General features: G+C 38.7%; 1 protein-coding gene across 2 annotated transcripts in view; it reads right to left on the minus strand.

Moving 5' to 3' along the window:
• KIF6 (kinesin family member 6) overlaps positions 1 to 16,950 on the minus strand; it is a 463,572-nt gene that overhangs the window by 297,399 nt on the left and 149,223 nt on the right. The window contains exon 1 of one of the 2 annotated variants that reach the window (XM_040645114.1): positions 9,067 to 9,237. The exons of the other annotated variant lie outside the window; for it this stretch is intronic. Within the exon in view, the coding sequence (XP_040501048.1) occupies positions 9,067 to 9,078 (12 nt within the window). The 5' untranslated portion in view covers positions 9,079 to 9,237. Of the gene's footprint in view, positions 1 to 9,066; positions 9,238 to 16,950 lie in introns of those variants that run through there. 2 annotated transcript variants of the gene reach the window in all.

The raw sequence follows: 16,950 nt of genomic DNA on the forward strand, positions 1-16,950 counted from the left end.
TAGGCTGATTATTTGGAAAGTAATCTCTTCCAAAAGGTCTGGAGTATCACAAATTTTAAAAAGTCAAAGTTGTCTGGGATGTACTCTGTACGCGCCAACAGGCACGGTGTACCATAAAACCACTTTGGATTCTGGGCCTGAGATTGTAGGTCTTCTCTCCTAAAATCACCAAATCTTCCTCTCCCCATCAATGCAACCAAATAATTAATTAATGACTGACCAATAGTTGCCAGGTGCTGAGAGAACAGAGTTGAACAGGACGACAGCCTTACCTTTAAATAATTGTTAGCTGAAAATGTTAAGGTCCTTCCAAATGTCATTCAATTTAATTCTTACTATAATCCTAGAAAGTAGGCATCATTGTGCCCATTGCACACGTTAGAAACTGGGGTTCACATCGGGTCACTGACTTGCCCAAGGACATATACCCGTCAAGGTGGAGCCAGGAGTGGAAAAGGAGGTCATCTCCAAAGCTCGTGTACTTCACCACTGCCTGGCAAGAATGCACAGTGATGGTGAAGAAGACAAAGAGTGGACATCAACACTGACTGGAAGAATTTACCTGATGGCTCACTCAGGGAAGGAAGGGAAAGAAAGCAAATGACCTACCAATGGGACCCTGGACTTTCCCAATGTTGGCACAAAGTGTTCTTTTCTCACCAAAGATCCCCTTCGAGAAGTTTCATAGCCAATGCTGTATACTAGATATAGTGTATTATTCCTCCTGAATTCATCAAGGTCAAGAGCTACACCAGGTATCAGTCATACAAGAAAATATATTCTAGGTTATCTGGACACTCGATTAGTTTTCCAGGGCTGCCATAACAAAGTATAACAAACTGGGGGCTTAAACAACAGAAATTTATCATCTCATGGTTCTTAAGGTTAGAAGTCCAAGACAGAGGTGGTGGCAGGGTTGGTTCTTCCCTCTGATGTCTGTGAGGGAAGGATCTATTCCAGGCCTCTCTCCTTGCTTATAAATGAGAGTTTTGTGTTCACACAGCATTCTCCCTCTATATGTATCTGCTTCCAAATTTCCCCATTTTATAAGGACACCAGTTATATAGGATTAGAGCTCACCCTAATGACCTCATTTCAACTTGATGACCTCTATAAAGACCCCACCTCTCAATAAGGTCACATTCTGAGGTACTTAGGGTTAGGATTTCAGCAATTTAACCCATAACAGACACTACTATGAAGTGTTGGTAGAAGACACCCCAGATACTACTATTCTCTTCTCCAAACTGGCTTGTAAAAGAGGCTAGTATTAGTCTAATGATTCACTCTGAGCAACATTACAACTCCTTAAAATGAATACTTAATGGCACTGTTACCAATGAAAGCTACTTCTAGAAGGGGGATTCAAAATGAACCCTGATTTTATTAATTCAGGATAGCCTTTTTCAAGATTCGGGTAAAATCCCCATGTGCCAGAAATCTCTCATAAGATCCACTCCATCCTGATGGTGATCTTCCCTTTCCATGTCCCAGGTCAAAACGTGAACACTGGGCATCAAATTTCAATTCAAAAAATCAAAATGCTTTCTAATAAGTAGAATTATTCATCAATGAGCTATTGCATGTCTAAGCATAGTATCCAAGACAGAAACCATAAAATAAAAAGACCCACTTAGTTGTAGCCAAAAAAAAAGAAAAACCAAAAGAAAATTTATAAAATTTTAAAAATACTTGCTGAATATATGACAAAGGCAAAAAGTCATTATCTTTAATGTTCATTCATTCAATGAATATAGTAGGTGCTCAGTAAATATAATTATAATAAAAAGTTATTATAAAAATAATAATAAATATATTATTTACTGAGCACCTACTATATGTCAGGTTTTGTTTCTAGGTATGATGCATGTGAACAAGACCAAGTCCCAGGCCTCATGAAGTCAACAAATCAACAAGACCTACCCTAATACTCCAAGAGAAAAACAATTAGAACACATAAACTAAGCCAGAAATGCAAATGGTAAATAAATTAAAACAAGATTTTTTTTTTTTTGCCTACCAAATTAGCAAAACTTCCAAATTTTGTGGTGTTGGCAAGGGTGTAGAATATGGACTTGCCCACAGACTTATCTGAGAGTGGGTTGCAACCAGCTTCTTAATGGTAAAACCCAAACTGCCCCCAGGTTTCGCCTGAGCACATTTAAAATGCTAAGATAGCAAATTGACATATCTAGTAGAGGGTTAGTATCCAAAGTAGATAAACAACTGACACAACACTCAAGAAACAAATAACCCAATTAAAAAATGGGCAGGAGACGTGAACAGACATTTCTCCAAAGAAGACATACAGATAACTAACAGACACATGAAAAGGTGTTCATCACCACTTACCATCAGGGAAATCCAAATCAAAACTACAGTGAGATATCACTTCCCACCTGTCAGAATGCCTAAAATCAACAACACAAGAAACAACAAGTGTTGGTGAGGATGTGGAGAAAAGGAACGCTCAGGTACTGTTGGTGGGAATGCAAACTGGTGCAGCCACTGTGGAAAACAGTAGGGAGGTTCCTCAAAAAGTTAAAAATAGAATTACCATATAATCCAGTAATTGCAATATTGGGTATTTACCCAAAGAACAGAAAAACACTAATTCAAAGGGATACATGCACCCCTATGTTTATAGTAGCGTTATGTACAATAGTCAAATTAGGGAGGCAGTCTGTGTCCAGTGATTGATGAATGGATGAAGAGGTAGTATATAAAAACAATGGAATATTACTCAGCCATAAAAAAGAATGGAATGTTGCCATTTGCAACAACATGGACGGAGCTAGAGAGTATAATGCTGAGTGAAATAAGTCACAGAAAGACAAATACCATATGATTTCACTCATATATGGAATTTAAGAAACAAAACAAATGAGCAAAGGAGAAAGAGAGAGAGAAACCAAGAAACAGACTCTTAACTATAGAAAACAAACTTATGTTTACCAGAGGGGAGGGAGTGGGGGTTAGGATGAAATAGATGATGGGAATTAAGGAGACCACCGGGTGATGTATGGAAGTGTCGAATCACTATATTGTATACCTAAAACTAATGTAACACTCTATGTTAACTACACTGGAATTAAAATTAAATTAAATTAAAAATTTTAGATTTGCAGGTTTTGCATTCATTAAGCATTTCTGTAAGCCCTTACTGTAGGCCATGCACTGCTCGAGGTACTAGAGACCCAAAGAAGACGAAAATATATAAAGATCCTGGCCCTGAAAGAGCTTAATCCAGTCAGGGGGACAAATGTAATTTTTTAAAATACAGTTTTGTACATGTTCTAGCAAAAAGAAATAAAATAAAATGCTAAAATGCATATTCCTGGGCTCCACCGCAGAGATCCTGAATCCATTTCTTGGATCAGAAATGGGATCCAAGAAAGGTCTCTTGATTACTACAGGGTATTCTAGTGCAAGTTACCCTCAGGCCACACTTGGGCACAGAATGCTCTAGACCATGGGTGGGGCTGAGCCAAAGGTCCCAGCAATAGGACTTTGCAGGGTTTAGCAAGCAAATGCCCGGTGAAGGGTATTAAGGAGGGCATGTATTGCATGAAGCACTGGGTATTATACGCAAACAATGAATCATGGAACACTACGTCAAAAGCTAATGATGTACTGAATGGTGACTAACATATCATAATAAAAAACAATTAAAAAAAACAATCAAATGCAGCATGTCTTGATCAATTTGATTGGATTAATTGATAGAAATATTTCAGAGGAAGATAGAAAAGTATCAAGTCATACTTGCTACTGGTGGGCTTTGACACTGGGTCACACACAGTTCAGCTTTGACAATTTATCCTCTTTGGCACAGCAAGTCAACTGTTTTAAAAAACCTACCCTAAGGACGTAATCAGGTTTTATTCAAAACATTAGTAGGATTACAAAAATTATTTAAGAGTTCTGAATAAATTCGAAGAGGATGAAGCTACCCTTAATTACTTTTCCTTAGAATGCTGGCTTTGGATAGAGAACACTGAAGGAAAGAGCACTCCACTCTGTCCCCCACAGATTCAGGCTCTGTTTTGCAAATGTTTTCTGGTTACCATGGCAACTTCTGGATGTTTCTGTGTAAATGGGAAATTGGGAACTTCATTTTTAAAAAAAAATGATTAGTGTGTTCTTTTTATCCTGGTAAGCTCGTTCTGTGCTGACAAATTATATTCTGACAGCTAGGTTGTAATCTAAAACATACTTTTTTAGAGGCTCCATATAATAAAATGTTTCCAAGGATTGAAAGTTAGTCTTCCTTTATATTTTTGTGTTTTTGCTTTCAATGAACTCAGGAGAGAGACTGAACTGCTAAATACTTGCTATACTTTTTAAATAACTCAGAAATATGTCCTCCCTTGAAAAAGCTGATGTATGTCAACTGGATATTGTACTTGTGAGATGTAATAAAGAGCACAAGCTTCTGAATCAGTCAGACGAGAAGCTGAACCATGGCCCTGCCACTTGTTAGTTAGTTGTGTGACCTTGGGCAAGTAGTTTAATTCTTTGAGCCTCAGTTTCCATCTATAAAATAAGAACCAAAAATAATATATACACACAGGAAGTGTCCACGACAATGTCAAGTCTATTGAGCAGATTCTCAATATAACATGGTAGCTATCACTACCAAAGAAAAAATAAAAAGCAAGCAGAGAAACATCTAAAACCTATCAGACTTGGTTTAAAAGAAATCAGGCTTTACATTAAAAAAAAAAAAAAGAATTAAAAAAAATAACCAAGCAAAGAAACATCTAAAACCTATCGGACTTGGTTTAAAAGAAATCAGGCTTTACATAAAAAAAATAAATAAATAAATAAATAAATAATGCACAACCAGCGTTATTATGATTGAACTTTGTCAGGTTTTAGCTATTTATGATACTATTATTATTAGATACTCAGCAGTAATAGGAAAAGACTGTTGGAATTCTGTAAGGTGGTAGAACATGACAGATACTCTGGCACAAAGAAGTTTAAAGTCGACAAAACTTTAGAAAATAATAGCCTGAAAATATGCCTTCAGCTAAAGTTAATGCATAACTTTGAAATATCAAATAGCCAAGCTTTTAAGCTAATAGAGCTCATGGTGAACCAGGGCCAGGAGCCCTCCCTCCGTAACCCATTCAAGATGAGAGAACATAATTGTGAGGGGAAGGCCTTGGTTTCTGTAGGGATGAGTCACCTCTGGAGGAAGGTTAGCATCATGGCAGGGACAGGTTTCTCTATTTGTTTTCTTCCTTTTTTATTATATTTTTTTATTATATTATGTTAGTCACCATACAGTACATCCCTGGTTTCTGATGTAAAGTTCGATGATTCATTAGTTGCGTATAACACCCAGTGCACCATGCAATACGTGCCCTCCTTAATACCCATCACCAGCCTATCCCATTCCCCCACCCCCCTCCCCTCTGAAGCCCTCAGTTTGTTTCTCAGAGTCCATAGTCTCTCAGCTTCATTCCCCCTTCTGATTACCCCCCCCTTCCTTTATCCCTTTCTTCTCCTACCGATCTTCCTAGTTCTTATGTTCCATAGATGAGAGAAACCATATGATAATTGTCTTTCTCTGCTTGACTTATTTCACTTAGCATTATCTCCTCCAGTGCTGTCCATGTTGCAGCAAATGTTGAGAACTCGTTCTTTCTGATAGCTGAGTAATATTCCACTGTATATATGGACCACAACTTCTTAATCCAGTCATCTGTTGAAGGGCATCTTGGCTCTTTCCATGATTTAGCTATTGTGGACAATGCTGCTATGAACATTGGGGTGCATATGGCCCTTCTCCACTATGTCTGTATCTTTGGGGTAAATACCCAGTAATGCAATTGCTGGATCATAGGGTAGCTCAATTTTTAACTTTTTAAGGGACCTCCACACTATTTTCCAGAGTGGCTGTACCAACTTGCATTCCCACCAACAATGTAGAGGGATCCCCTTTCTCCACATCCTCTCCAACAATTGTTGTTTCTTGCCTTGTCTATTTTTGCCATTCTAACTAGCGTAAGGTGGTATCTCAGTGTGGTTTTGATTTGAATTTCCCTGATGGCTACTGATTTTGAACATTTTTTCATGTGTCTGTTAGCCATTTGTATGTCTTCATTGGAAAAGTGTCTGTTCATATCGTCTGCCCATTTTATGATTTATTTGTTTCTTGTGTATTGAGTTTAACAAGTTCTTTGTAGATCTTGGATACCAGTCTCTATTTGTTTTCTAATAGCATTTATGAATTTACTTTTTCTTTCATATTCCGTGGATGGCCAGGACTCAGTTATATCCTGTATCTCTAGGTTTGCTCTTTATTAAACTGTGCATGGAGACTCAGGATTTTTAATAGGGCATTCTAAATCTTTTGTCGTTATACTCCCTAATTCTGAATCCATTTTTATTTCTTAAGCTTCAATTATCATGACAAATAAGAGCACGGTGGATAATCACATGGGCAATTCATGTTGAAGCAACACACAAACCAAAACATTGGAAAGCAAAACAAGGTATTTGGAAATTAAAAAAAATACACAAAACATTCTTTAAATGAAAATAATAATTCCAAGGTTCTTAAATCCATATTAAATGTGGCAATAAGCTCAACCTATATACGATAGTCTATTGAAAAGCATTCATGCAGAACTGGTAAAAAAGGAAAAAAAAAACAGCAAAACTAAGGACACAGAATAACCAATGTCAGCATCACCCTTTCACTATCTGAATTTGGTTTCCATTTATTCATCTTATATCTAAGGCAGTAAGTACATTCTCGAGAGTAGAAATGGACAGGAAGAAAAAGTCATTTGATAGAGATTTTCTCAGACTTCTTATCCTCCCAGCTTACTATCCTCACCCACGGCTTGCTATCAGAGACAAAGTAAAACACAGAACTCAGGAAGCATGCTTTAAAAAGGAAAGTGCCAGGAATATACAATGGGGAAAAGACAGTCTCTTCAATAAATGGTGCTGGGAAAAGTGGATGGCTACATGCAAAAGAATGAAATTGGAGCACTTTCTTACACCATACACAAAAATAAACTCAAAATGGATTACAGACCTAAATGTGAGACCTGAAACCATAAAACTCTTAAAAGGAAACATAGGCAGTAATCTCTTGGACATTGCCCTTAGCAACATATTTATGGATATGTCTCCTTAGGCAAGAGAAACAAAAGCAAAAATAAACTATTGGGACTACACCAAAACAAAAAGCTTTTGCACGGCAAAAGAAACCATCAACAAAACAAAAAGGCAACCTAGTGAATGGGAGAAGATATTTGCAAATGATAAATCTGATAAAACGTTAATATCCAAATACATAAAGAACTGATAAAGCTCAACACCCAAAAAACAAATAACCTAATTAGAAAATGGGCAGAAGACATGAACAGACATTTCTCCAAAGACATACAGATGGCCAACAGACACATGAAAAGATGTTCATCATCACTTAGCATCAGGGAAATCCAAATCAAAACTACAATGAGATAGCACCTCCCACCTGTCAGAATGGCTAATATCAAAAAGACAAGAAATAACAAGTATTGGCAAGGATGTGAAGAAAAGGGAACCCTTGTGCACTGTTGGTGGGAATACATACTCATGCAACCACTGTGGAAAACAATATGGAGTTTCCTTAAAAATTAAAACTAGAACTACCATATGATCCAGTAATTCTACTACTGAGTATTTACCCAAAGAACTACAGAAATACTAATTCGAAAAGATTTAGGCATCCCTATGTTTATTGCAGCATTATTTACAATAGCCAAGATATGGAAGCAACCCAAGTATTTATCAATAGATGAATGGATAAAGAAGATGTGGTATATAGAATCAATGGAATATTACTCAGCCATTAAAAAGAATGAGATCTTGCCACTTGCAACAACATGGATAGACCTAGAGGGCATCATGCTAATTAAAATAAGTTAGAGAAAGACAAATCCTATGTGATCTCACTTAGATGTGGAATCAAAAAAACCAAATGAACAAATAAAACCAAACAGACACTTAAATACAAAGAACAAACTGGTGGTTGCCAGAGGGGAGGTAGATGAGGATGGGCAAATTCAGTAATGGGGATTAAGAGGTACAAACTTCCAGTTATAAAATAAATAAGAGATGAAAAGTGCAGCATAGGGAATATAGTCAGTAATACCGTAGTAACATCACATGGTGCCAAGAGTGACCACACTCATTGTGGCAAGCACTGAATAACATATAGACTTGTCAAATCACGATGTTGTACTCCTGAAACTAATATAACATCAAATGTTAACTATACTTCAATTTAAAAAAACAAAAAACAAAAAAGGAAGTGCCAGTAACAGTAGTAAGCTATTCATCTGGGGAACTGTTCCCACCCCACCCCACACCCATTCCTTTACTTCAATGTCACTGGGTAAGAGCTTTGTGACTCTCCATCGTCAGTCAGTAACTAATTGGGGTCAGGGCCTCTGACCAAGTTTAGTCAGTCCTGGCTCCTGTCTAGGGTTTCCAGGTGAAATACAGGCACCCAGTTAGGTTCAAATGTTAGATTAACAGTAAGTAAGTTTTAGTATAAATATATCCCAAATATTGCGCTGCGGCACACTCACTACACTCCATAGCAGTATTTGCAGATCGGCCAACAACAGCTGCAACTACATACAGCACTTCTCATGTTCCATGTATTGTTCTAAATGCCATATAAATATTAATTCCCTGAATACAGGAAAATATATGGATATGTAAACATACGCCAATATTTGGCTGATCTGAGGTTAGGAATAATGAACTGTGCATTTTTAAATTTCAAAAATTATGCAACAATTCCTATGATTAAAACACTTATCTGCAAACTAATTTGTATAAAATTGAAAATATAGAAGTTAAGAGTCTAGATTTCAGTCCCAGCTCATTAACTAAGTTGAATGACCTTGGGAAAGTCTCAATTTTCTGAATCTAGGTTTTCTTATCTGTAAAATGAGATTTGGATGAGATTGTTTTTAAGTTTGTGCTGTCCCTAAAATTCTATTAGATGTTATAATATGGAAAAACAGCTTGCAGAGAAAAGTTTATTACCTCTGCAATCATTCTGTTGGTGTCTCCTAAGAAAAGCAGATTCAGAGCTTCTTCCTCTGTGGCTGCCTGATGGAGAGACAGATTTTTCAGGTGAATGTTCTGATCCGGGTCCTCAAATATTGTCACTTTCCTAGGAAAATGAGAAGCAACAAAACAAGGTACTTTGAGAATGAAAAGAACTTGAAGTTTTCTAACAGGTTTATTTTTAAAAAGCTGTATAGTACTACATCTTGAACTTATAAAATCAAACAATACACAAGACACCAAAAAGTACTGGACTGACATCAAATACTGACATTCACTTGACAGTACGATGAAATAGTTTGGGGGCTGAAAAATATATCACAAGCTCCTAATTCAAGGCCATCTGTCTTTGCAATCATCGGATCATTAAATCATACCTATTCTTGCTGAATTAAAAATGCAAATAGATAACCTTCTACCTATGTATCAAGAAAGTTGGCTACATTTTTTTTTCTCTGTCATAATTCAGTTTCTTACATAGGTAATGCACTAATTCTTATTCTTCTAATTTTTCCCTTTTGTTCAATTTCATATCACTTTCAATTTACATGACTTTCAAACTGGTTAGCTCATCAATTTAAACATGCTAGAAATTGAAGTATCTATCATCCCTCCAGGAGTTATTACCTTGTCTAGCTTTCTTATCAAGATGAATTTTAAAATTCTCAAGAAGTCTTATAATAAAGTTTTAGTTTGTCATTATTATTTTTATGTCCATCAAATGTATAATGTGTTTCTTGATCCTTTTTTTTTTTTACAACATACATTTTCCCTCCATTACATCCTTACCAACAAAAGCTTTAGGTCTGGAATTATGTTCATGTATTACAACTGCCTTCATGGGATGCCAACATCATTTCCTCCCCAAACGAATCTTAATCCTGTTTCCAGAGTTGGTTTGTCAATACTCTCCTTGGAGTCCTTTTAGGACTTTCTGCAACTGAATACAATGTGAACTCCTTATACTCTGCTTCAAAGGCCCACCGATTCAAGCAATAAAATTACTTCTGACTCTCGAGTTTTGCCTCCTTGATTTTCTTAAGAATTGTTAAGGAAAGAAAATCTTATAATTCACTAGTATTGCCAAAAAGTACCTCGGTGTATCTGCACTTGCTTAATGCATTTGAAAATGATGATAAGTGAAGGCTGGCATCATCTAGCATTACTTCTCTTTTAAAAGTATAAATAACCAAGGGACGTGTGTCACTTGTCTATTTATAAAAACACATCTAGAATACCTTAAAAATAAAGATTTTGCAAATATCATTATTTTTCAGCCTTCCCTTTGGTAAAGAGGTTATCTGGGCTTTCAGATGTCGTTTGTGGGTATACTAATTGACGAAAGAAAATGTAGTCCTACCACAGCACATCTGTGACCAATATGTCACTAATAGCGTAGTCCTTTGCCAAGTTTTGGGCTCCTTTTTCTCTCCTTCAACAATACCAACTAAGATGGAAAAGATCTCTTCCCTTAATGAAAACAAATGTATTTTATTTATTTTTCAACAAGACTCATAAGTGAGCTTATTAAAAATGCTTAAGAGTTGAAAAATGCTTGGAAAACATGAAGGCATTTTTAACTGAAACGGATGAATTGTGTTCTATTTTTAGGAACCCTCTCTATTCCTTAAACTTTAGATCCACCCTGACTTTCTAAAGTGCTCAAGAAGGTTTAGTAAATTCAGTCACTAGGGACACAGAAGTCAGAATTCTTCCTAAATCCACAGATTCTGGATGCAAGAAATTAAGTAATACTGGAAGGAAGATAAAAACAGGAAACAAGTGAGGAGATGGGTACATTCAAAGTGAAAATAGAAGGGAGTTCTTTTTTCAACCCGGAGATAAAAACAAATTCTCCAACTCTGAGGCCAAGTCATCTGTGCTACACGTTGAATGGCCAAGCCAGAGACAGCACTATTTTGTGCAAGTTCAGAAAAGGGGGAGGCTGGGGGAGCAGGAAATGATTCAAAGAGAATGCTCGTGTTCCTTGGGCACCCAAAGAATGCCAGGCACCAGCATTGTTTCATTTAATCCCAGTTGTTCTCACCTTGGCTGCACACCACAACGACCTGTAGAACTAAAAGCAAATAATAAAATGCTGAGGCCGGGTCCCGTCCTAAGAGATTTTGATTTGATGGTTCTGGGGGCCTGGTCTGGGTATCAGAGTTCATAAAAGCACGAAGTGAGTCTAGCGTACAGTCAAGATTGAAAGCCACTAACTTCATCTTGAATATAACCCAACAAGGTAGATACATGGGGTGGAGATTTCTGGTTTCTTTATCTTTACTTTCAGCCCAGTTCCACCCAATGCCCAAAGGGGAAGGTTGCTCATCTCACAGGTTGCAGGAAGTTACTCTTGAACTACACCTACTAACAGGCAAGGTCACTGCGAATTTTAAAAAGCTAGTCTTTTCACGGGAAGTTTCTTGTCTACCTCCCTGACTTCCCCTACAGCTGGTGGGTAAACTAAGTCATCTATCAGCCACAGCGATAACTAACGCTCAACTGGGGATTGTGATCTACCTAACCACCCATATGGTTTATAACACTACCGAATCAAAAAACCTAAGTGCTGGTAGGGACTCAAATACATAAATCTCTCACCATTACTTCACTGAAATAAGAAAGGCAGAAAATTACCAGGTGTGGAATTCTGAAAGTGTTCATTTGTTAGACAGCTTAAATGGGTCACTGATTTGAGATTAGACTTACATAGAATAGTTAGAAGCATCAGGTGGAAAATGTGAAATGTCATCAGAGCATTTGGCTAAGCTACTCCTCTCTTCTAAATCATTCAGAACCTTTGATCTCCAGTGCGGCGGCTTCAGAACTACTACAGTTCTACATTTACTTCCAGGTCCCTGTCCAGCTTTGTCACTTTGATCAAAATACAATCTGCACATGCCCCCAGTTTTCTGTCAGGACTTTCAGCTGTCTTTTGTGACCCATCCCTATGCATCTCTCTGATGCTTTTCTGATATTATGTTTCCCTCATAATTGTCTGATTTCTTGTCCATGGAGGTTTTGAAAAGTAAATAAAATAGCAGGTTGGCGTCCAATTTCGTTTGGCTTCTTTCATCGTTCTCTTTCTACTTAGGGCTCATCTGTGGCCACCCTATAAAAGGCTCTACCTCTGGCATCCTTCTGGAATCTTCTGTGGTACAACTTTCTCTCTCCAGTGAGGATCTCCCTTGCCAGTTCTTCTCCTCAGATTCTTTCCTGGTTTCTGCCCAATCCCTGGGCATGACGCTTAGTACTTTCCTTCATAGCTCTGCCTGCCTTCACCGAAAATCCCTTTTGCACTAAAGCCTGACAGCCGATGTGTCAGCCCCACCCACTCTCATGCCTTTGCTCATGGCAGCCCAGATTGAGCCATGCCCTGGATACTAACTCTTGCCTCGGTGGGGTAATCTGGGAGTGAGAATGTTTTAAACTTTGCTCCTGGTGGAATGCATTTTCAAAGATGAGGGAAATAAGAACCATTAACAAGTGGGATTCATCCCTGGGATGAAAGGGTGCTTCAACAGTCACAAATCGATCAGTGTTATAGATCATATCAACAAGAAAAGAATCAAGAACCATATGATCCTCTCAATTGATGCAGAAAAAGCATTTGACAAAATACAGCATCCTTTCCTGATTAAAACCCTTCAGATGGAATATTACTCAGCTATCAGAAAGAACGATTTCTCAACATTTGCTGCAACATGGACGGGACTGGAGGAGATAATGCTAAGTGAAATAAGTCAAGCAGAGAAAGACAACTATCATATGATTTCTCTCATCTATGGAACATAAGAACTAGGAAGATCGGTAGGGGAAGAAAGGGATAAAGAAAGGGGGGGTAATCAGAAGGGGGAATGAAGCATGAGAGACTACGGACTCTGAGAAACAAACTGAGGGCTTCAGAGGGGAGGGGGATGGGGGAATGGGATAGGCTGGTGATGGGTAGTAAGGAGGGCACATATTGCATGGTGCACTGGTTGTTATACGCAACTAATTAATCATAGAACTTTACATCAGAAACCAGGGATGTACTGTATGGTGACTAACATAATATAATAAAAAAAACATTAAAAAAAACCCTTCAGAGTGTAGGGATAGAGGGTACATTCCTCAATTTCATAAAAACCATCTATGAAAAGCCTACAGCAAATATCATTCTCAATGGGGAAAAGCTTCAGCTTTACCCCAAGATCAGGAACATGACAAGGATGCCCACTCTCGCCATTATTATTCAACACAGTACTAGAAGTCCTTGCAATAGCAATCAGACAACAAAAAGGGATAAAAGGTATCCAAATCAGCAAAAAAGAAGTCAAACTGTCTCTCTTCGCAGACAACATGATACTCTATATGGAAAACCCAAAAGACTCCACCCCCAAACTACTAGAAGTTATAGAGCAATTCAGTAACATGGCGGGATACAAAATCAATGCTCAGAAATCAGTTGCATTTCTATACACGAACAATGAGACTGAAGAAAGAGAAATTAGGGAATCCATCCCATTCACAATAGCACCAAAAACCATACTTTACCTTGGAATTAACGAGAGACGTAAAGGATCTATATTCCAGAAACTACAAATCACTCTTGAAAGACATTGAAGAAGACACAAAAAGATGGAAAAAGATTCCATGCTCATGGATAGGAAGAATAAACATAGTTAAAATGTCCATGCTACCCAGAGCAATCTACACTTTCAATGCCATCCCGATCAAAATACCAACGACATTTTTCAAAGAACTGGAACAAACAGCCCTTAAATTTGTGTGGAACCAGAAAAGGCCCCGATCTCCAAGGAACTGTTGAAAAGGAAAAACAAAGCTGGGGGGATCATGTTGCCGGATTTCGAGCTATACTACAAAGCTGTGATCACAAAGACAGCATGGTACTGGCACAAAAACAGACACACAGACCAATGGAACAGAATAGAGAACCCAGAAATGGACCCTCGGCTCTTTGGGCAACTAATCTTTGACAAAACAGGAAAAAACATCCAGTGGAAAAAAGACAGTCTCTTCAATAAATGGTGCTGGGGAAATTGGACAGCTACATGCAAAAGAATGAAACTTGACCACTCTCTCACACCATACACAAAAATAAACTCCAAATGGATGAAAGACCTTGATGTGAGACAGGAATCCATCAGAATCCTAGAGGACAGCATAGGCTGTAACCTCTTTGACATTGGCCACAGCAACTTTTTTCATGATACATCTCCAAAGGCAAGAGAAACAAAAGATAAAATGAACTTGTGGGACTTCATCAAGATAAAACGTTTCTGCACAGCCAAGGAAACAGTCAAAAAAACTAAGAGGCAGCCCATGGAATGGGAGAATATATTTGTAAATGACACTACAGATAAAAGACTGGTATCCAAGATCTACAAAGAATTTCTCAAACTCAATACACGAGAAACAAATAATCAAATCAAAAAATGGGCAGAAGATATGAACAGACACTTTTCCAATGAAGACATACAAATGGCTAACAGACACATGAAAAAATGCTCAAAATAATTAGCCATCAGGGAAATTCAAATCAAAACCACACTGAGATACCACCTTATGCCAGTTAGAATGGCAAAAATTGACAAGGCAAGAAACAACAAATGTTGGAGAGGATGTGGAGAAAGGGGATCCCTCCTACATTGTTGGTGGGAATGCAGGTTGTTACAGCCACTCTGGAAAACAGTGTGGAGGTCCCTTAAAAAGTTAAAAATTGAGCTACTTATCCTGTCTTCAACCACTGGAAAATTCGTAGCAAAACTCAAGAGTAAATCATGCCAGAGTTTTAAAATCCTACCAAGTGCTCTCTATGACCCATCTTCAATGTAGAAGAGGCAGAGCAGTAAATGGGAACTGTGAGACAGCAGGGGTGAGTGGTGGGGACCCAAGAATCTGGTACCACACTGTCCAGGTCAAATTCTAGCCCTACTAAGGCATGTCACTCAACATCTCTGCTTCCAGTGTCCTCAACTGTAAAACAGAGAAAGCGATAACATCTACCTCATGGGAGCTGGGATGATTAAGAACTAAAATGCACAGATTACTTTGAGGAGTACCTAGCCTTGTGCTGTATACATGTTTGCTACCCTTCTAAGTGATGGGGAAGTTGGTTGGTACAGCTAAGGCTTGTTCATCTTACTCTTCCAGTTAACAGGAAGGTACTAGCTGGATGGAAGGCTGCTGTGGAGTTGTCCCAGAGGGAGCCACCGAGGTTCAGGGTTTCCTGGGAAGATGAGCCCAGTGCTAGGATGTCCACCCTAAGCATCAGGAATAAGGCACCTGCAGAGGTGACTTCAGGGGGCATCACAAGGCCCTGACGCCTGAAAATACCTCTGCTAACACCTACCATTGTTCTAACCTTCCCTCACTCTCAGGTGTGTAACCCCACCATCAGAACTTCTTCTACTCCCTTGGTTTATAAACAAGATTGTTTTTTGAAGGCTGTTTGGGGCAAAAGCACATAATACCACTGGTCCTGCATTAAATTCATGACCAGAGATCTTATCACAAACCAGATATCCTGTGATAATTTCTCTCAAAAATTACTTCTCCACTCGCAGAAATGAGGCCTTCACATCTTACCCCTTTGTTTCAGACCTCCACAACCTCTCTCCCGCCTTTAGTCTTAGCTGATGATCACACACCCTTCCATTAAAAGGGAGCAGCTGACCAGAACCATGTCCTGTCCTATCATTAAATGCCCCCACACTCTGCCATTCCTTGTGTTACCAAACTGCTCACTCTAAGGCCAGCTCTCTCCCTCTTCTCCTCTCACTTACCTCGCTCCTACAATTATCACTTCTCTTCCACATCAATTTCTCTCTCTCACCTGGATCATTCCCATCCTTCATGCCCAACTTGGCTCTTGCCAAGGTTATCAGAAACCCCACTGTACCTAGAGTTATTGCCATCTTATTAGACTTCTGAGTTGAGTAAGCATTCAACACAGGTACTCACTGCCTCCTTTTAGACACACTTTATTCATTGGTAACCAAGACTCCACACTTTCCTGGTTTTCATCTTTCCTCAAACACTAGTTAACGAATGCTCCTTTCCTTCTTCCTCAATTTTAAGCACTGGAGTGCTCCAGGGCTCAATCTGTGATCCTCTTCTCTTTCTTATCTACACTCTCCCTATGGAATCTCATCCAATCCCCTGGCATTAAATACATATATATCCTGACATCTCCCAGTTGATATCATCCTTCCATACGTTCCTTGAGGTGCTGTCTCTGTGGCAACCCTAAATCTACACTTGGATGTCTATTCTTGACCTTCTCTCCCTCTCCCCATGAATCTGATTCTTTTCTGGGCTTGCACACATCATTATTGATGGCATGCCACCATCCACCCTAGTGGCTCAGGCCCAAAACCCTGGGCATCATCCTTATTTCCCCTCATTTCCGACATCTAATCCGTCAGCAATTTCTATGAGTTTTACCTAAAAGACATGCCCACAATAGGACCACTTTTCCCACTTCTTCTGTCACCACTCCCGAGTCAGCGTCCATCATTCCTTCCTTGGACAACTACACAAGGCTTTGACTCAGCCCCTGTTTCTCTTTTGCCTGCCACACATTTTTCACTGTGGTCTACTCTCCACATAGAAATCTTTATAAAATATAGGTTATATCCAAGTCACTTGCCTGCTTACAACCTTCTTATAGCTTCCTGAAACACCATAACCCAACTCCTGCAATGATCTGGTCCCTGTCTTCCGATCTGTCCCTCAACTACATTGTGCTTTCACTGTATTGGCCTTGCTGTTGCTCCACCATGCAAAGGTTGTCTCACGTCATCACCTTTGAATTTGTTGTTCTTTTACCTAGAGCGTTGCCCAGATTTTCAT

This window comes from Ursus maritimus, unplaced genomic scaffold (assembly GCF_017311325.1).
Source record: "Ursus maritimus isolate PB19 unplaced genomic scaffold, ASM1731132v1 scaffold_30, whole genome shotgun sequence".
Taxonomy (NCBI): Eukaryota; Metazoa; Chordata; class Mammalia; order Carnivora; family Ursidae; genus Ursus; species Ursus maritimus.